General features: G+C 41.6%; 1 protein-coding gene across 1 annotated transcript in view; it reads left to right on the top strand.

Moving 5' to 3' along the window:
- Positions 1-2,015, top strand: part of LOC101304725 (probable glucan endo-1,3-beta-glucosidase A6-like) — a 2,365-nt gene extending 350 nt beyond the window's left edge. Inside the window, exons 2-3 of the mRNA XM_004290114.1 lie at positions 86-1,384; positions 1,676-2,015. Coding sequence (XP_004290162.1) covers positions 86-1,384; positions 1,676-1,713 — 1,337 coding nt within the window. The 3' untranslated portion in view covers positions 1,714-2,015. The remainder of the gene's footprint in view (positions 1-85; positions 1,385-1,675) is intronic.
- The last annotated feature ends 2,312 nt before the right edge of the window (positions 2,016-4,327 follow it).

Genomic DNA, 4,327 nt, shown 5'->3' with positions numbered 1-4,327 from the left:
CGTTACTTCTCTCTCTCTCTCTCTCTCTCTCTCTCTCTCTCTCTCTCTCTCTCTCTCTCTCTCTCTCTCTCTCTTTTTGTTACAGGCGCAGAGTTCTCGGCCAAGGTGGGTGTGAACTACGGCCAGCTGGGCAACAATCTACCATCTCCATCAGAGTCTGTGAAGCTAATCCAAAACCTCAAAGCCAAACGCGTCAAAATCTACGATGCCAACCCCAAAATCCTGGAGGCTCTCCGGAACACAGACCTCCAAGTGTCAATGATGGTGCCCAACGAGCTCATCAACAACATCTCCTCGAACCAAACCCTCGCCAACCAATGGGTCCACGCCAATGTAGTCCCCTTCTACCCACATACCCTAATCCGTTACCTCCTCGTCGGAAACGAAATCCTCTCCGCGCCGGACAAGTCCATCTGGTTCAATCTGGTTCCGGCCATGCGTAAAATCAAGAAGGCTCTCAAAATCCACGGAATCACCAAAGTCAAAGTCGGGACACCATCCGCCATGGACGTCCTCGAGTCGTCATTCCCGCCGTCAAACGGTACATTCCGGTCAGATATCTCCTCCTCCGTGATAAAACCCATGTTGAAGTTTCTCTTCAAAACCAAGTCGTTCTTCTTCGTCGACGTTTACCCGTTTTTTCCATGGGCATCCGACCCGACCCACATCGATTTGGACTACGCTCTACTCGAATTCACCAACATCACTTACACCGATCCGGTTTCGGGTCTGACGTATCACAACCTCTTCGATCAGATGGTCGACGCTTTGATATTCGCGATGAAACGTCGCGGGTACCCGGATATCCGGGTCTGGATCGCCGAAACGGGTTGGCCCAGCGGCGGAGATTACGACCAGATTGGCACCAACATCCACAACGCCGCTACTTACAACCGCAACGTGATCAAAAAGTTCACGGCCAAACCGCCGGTCGGAACGCCGGCCCGACCGGGCGTGGTGCTGCCGAGCTTCATCTTTGCTCTGTACAACGAGAACATGAAACCGGGTCCGGGTACGGAGCGGAATTTCGGGTTGTTGTACCCGAACGGGTCGAATGTGTACGAAATTGATTTGACCGGGAAGACGCCGGTGTTGGAGTTTAAGCCGTTGCCGCCGGCGACGAATAATAAGCCGTATCCGGGGCCGATATGGTGCTTGGTGAAGGAGGGAGCTAATAAGACTGCGGTTGCAGAGGCTTTGTCATATGCTTGCTCGCAGGGGAATAAAACTTGTGACCCGATCCAACCCGGAGGGAAGTGCTTTAAGCCCAATACATTGGCCCAACATGCGAGCTATGCGTTTAGTGCGTATTGGGCCCAATTCAGGAAGGCCGGTGGAAGCTGCAGCTTTGGTGGTCTGGCTGTTCAAACCATCAAGGATCCAAGTGAGTGATTCTCAATTCTTTTGGTCATAGTAGCTCTAGTTAGATCAATATGCTTTAGTGGTTAGGTCAATGTGATACTTTGATGATAGTAGGATTGAGTATACCAAAAGATTTATGGAGTTGCATAATTTAGTGATACAATTTATTTGATAATCTGTACAAATAGCAATATGATTTTTCTAATGGTACAATAACATCATAGTGTGCTTTTCAAATCTTGTGATGCATGAGACGTACCATACATTGTTTCGAGTGCTTTCCTGTTACTAATAGTGCTTTGTCTTTCTTCAGGTTATGGATCATGTAAGTACCCGGGTGCTAAGATATGAATTTGGAAGGTCTGTGCAATGGCAGTGCATTTGCTCTCTCTTCCTCTAAAACTAGCTGAATAAGCTGCTTCCATTTGTTTCTCGGACGTGCTAATTACTTTGGCTCGCTCTTCATTTTTTCTTGATATTTATCTATTTAAGAGCAATTAGAAGATTTATTCTAGGCTAAAGGAAACTCCAGTAACATTTTTATTCTCCAAGGAGTGGCCTTAGGTAACTAGAACAGATTAGACTCCTTTGAGATTATAATGTGTTTTTTAAATCCACATTTTGATGCTATTCCATTGCCATTTTGTTGTGCACTGTTTGTAGCGCCTCCTTTTAGTTCCTACAGTCTGTCCAACGGCTATATGTATCTGAAGCTACTATTACCATCAATGACCAGATATATTCTTTGTTGTTCTTTGTCCTTGTATTATTACAATGTTTATGGCAAATGCGAACGGCTATTTGGAGATGCCCCTTTGTTTATAGCTTTTTATGTGTTCCTTCATTTTACATTATTAATTTTTGACACTGTGCTAGCTAGTGCTTTGCTTGAGTGATGCATTTTTATGGCAAATGCGAACGGCTATTTGGAGATGCCCCTTTGTTTATAGCTTTTTATGTGTTCCTTCATTTTACTTTATAATTTTTGACACTGTGCTAGCTAGTGCTTTGCTTGAGTGATGCGTTTTCAAAAAGTGACTTGTCTTGGAGAGCCCATAATGTGACACTTCCAGATTCTGTATGTATGGTATGTAGAAACAGTAAGAGATTATGGGGTTGAAGGAGAAAGCCATCCTTTACATTTGGAGAAAACCAATAATATGACATGGGAAAACTGAAATGGATTACACTCATTATAGATATACTAGAACAACGCCCGCGCTTTGCCGCGGTGTTTTGTCTATTTATATACTTGAAGAATTAGAGATAAAATGAAGATAAGAAGATTGCATTTAGTAGCAAATAACATATATTACAATGAAGTTGGAGTCATTCAGTTCAAAATAATAAGGCTCCAATTGTTAGCAGTACAAAGCAAAGAGCATAGTGTGGAGCATGATCAAAAAGTTAACGCTAGTTTTGATTATACAAAACGCTTTGATGTTAGCCAAAAACGCAGTCATAGCTCTACATGTTCACAACTTAGATAAGTTGAACAAAAGTTGTATATACACAATGGGGTTCACATTTAGTTAATCTTCTACTTCTAGTTTTGGTTCTTGCTTGTTGAGAATGATATTGGTTCGCTGATTTCCCTGTCACATCAAATTTTCTATAATTTTTAACAGGTAGATTAGAGAAAACGACACTAATAAATAGATGTGAATAAGTATTAATATAGATGTGATTGTTATCAAGTTTTGTGGACGGAGATATCTATGCAAAGTTTATGGAAGTTTCAGGAGAGCGAAAGAGAACAATGAGATCGACCACTACTACAAAAACGTTATCAGACAACACTCATCAGACAACCTTTTAGGGTTCCCTACTTGTCTGATGAAGTGAACTGTTATATACAACGCAAAGTTACAAAGTTTTGTTGTCTGATAACACGAAATTGTCAGGTTATATTTCAAGAGTTCAAAAGACAACAATGATGCTAATTTTCTGTTGTATGATTTATGAAAATTTTGGCGGAAGGATTCCCCCCATCACCAAATTGAAAGGCGTGCAAGATGCAAAATGTTTAGACAATAGACTTTTATTTCTTTGTTGTATGATGTTGTTACAATTTATACTAGGCAATACCTAGTGCAAATTTAGAAAATATATACAACAGTTTAAAACATTCTGTTGTGTGACTGAAAAATCTAACGGCATGCCAAAGTTTGTTGAAACCTAAAATTTCGACCATCAGACAATGTTTATATTTGTTACGTTGTGTGATTGTCTGTCAAAATGAATGCCAACTATTGGCGTGTGTCCTTTCCCTCCTATATTTCAGCCCAAAGTTAAATTCTCCCCCCGACACTTAAAAAAAAAAAACTAATGACTCAACCAAAAACTATAGCTCAACCAAATTATCCCTCTCGACATCACACTCTCTCAACCATTCAAGTCACACATAACATAATTCTTGTTCATTCCCTCGTGCCTCTGAGCTCTCTCTATATCCCAGAAACACCTAGCTCTCTCTCTAATGAAACACGCACCCAGCCTCTCTCTCCCAGCAAACTCTCGAGCCCTCAGCTATCTCTCCCTAACACCCGCGTGAGCCCTCACTTCTCTCTCACTCAGCCCTCGACCATAACATTCTCAGCCATCTCCCCCAATTTCAAAAACCCAATTTTGATTTCAGATCGAATCGTATGTGTTTTTCATCATCATTGTCAGAGAATCTAGTCCCGTCATGGTCTCCTCTTTGCCCTAATATTTTGATTTCTGAATTTTGGGATTTTGATTTCTGATGCGATTGCTTCCTTTGTTGCAGTTGAAAATGAAAACTGTGGTCGAAGACAGAGGAATAGGAAGTTGCAGTGCAAACCAGAGCCCCAAATTGAAGAGTTGAAAACAGAGAAGGTGAGGCTGATACCATGGGTTTTTGTTCCTCAAGATTATGTGACCTGTGTATCATTTTCTTATATGGTGAGCAAGTTATCATTATAGACAAAGTCAATTGAAATCT

The sequence above is a fragment of the Fragaria vesca genome, linkage group LG2 (genome assembly GCF_000184155.1).
Source record: "Fragaria vesca subsp. vesca linkage group LG2, FraVesHawaii_1.0, whole genome shotgun sequence".
In the NCBI taxonomy this organism is placed as follows: domain Eukaryota; kingdom Viridiplantae; phylum Streptophyta; class Magnoliopsida; order Rosales; family Rosaceae; genus Fragaria; species Fragaria vesca.
The sequence above is the reverse complement of the archived record's forward strand: the minus strand, read 5'-3'. Positions and strand labels throughout refer to the sequence as shown.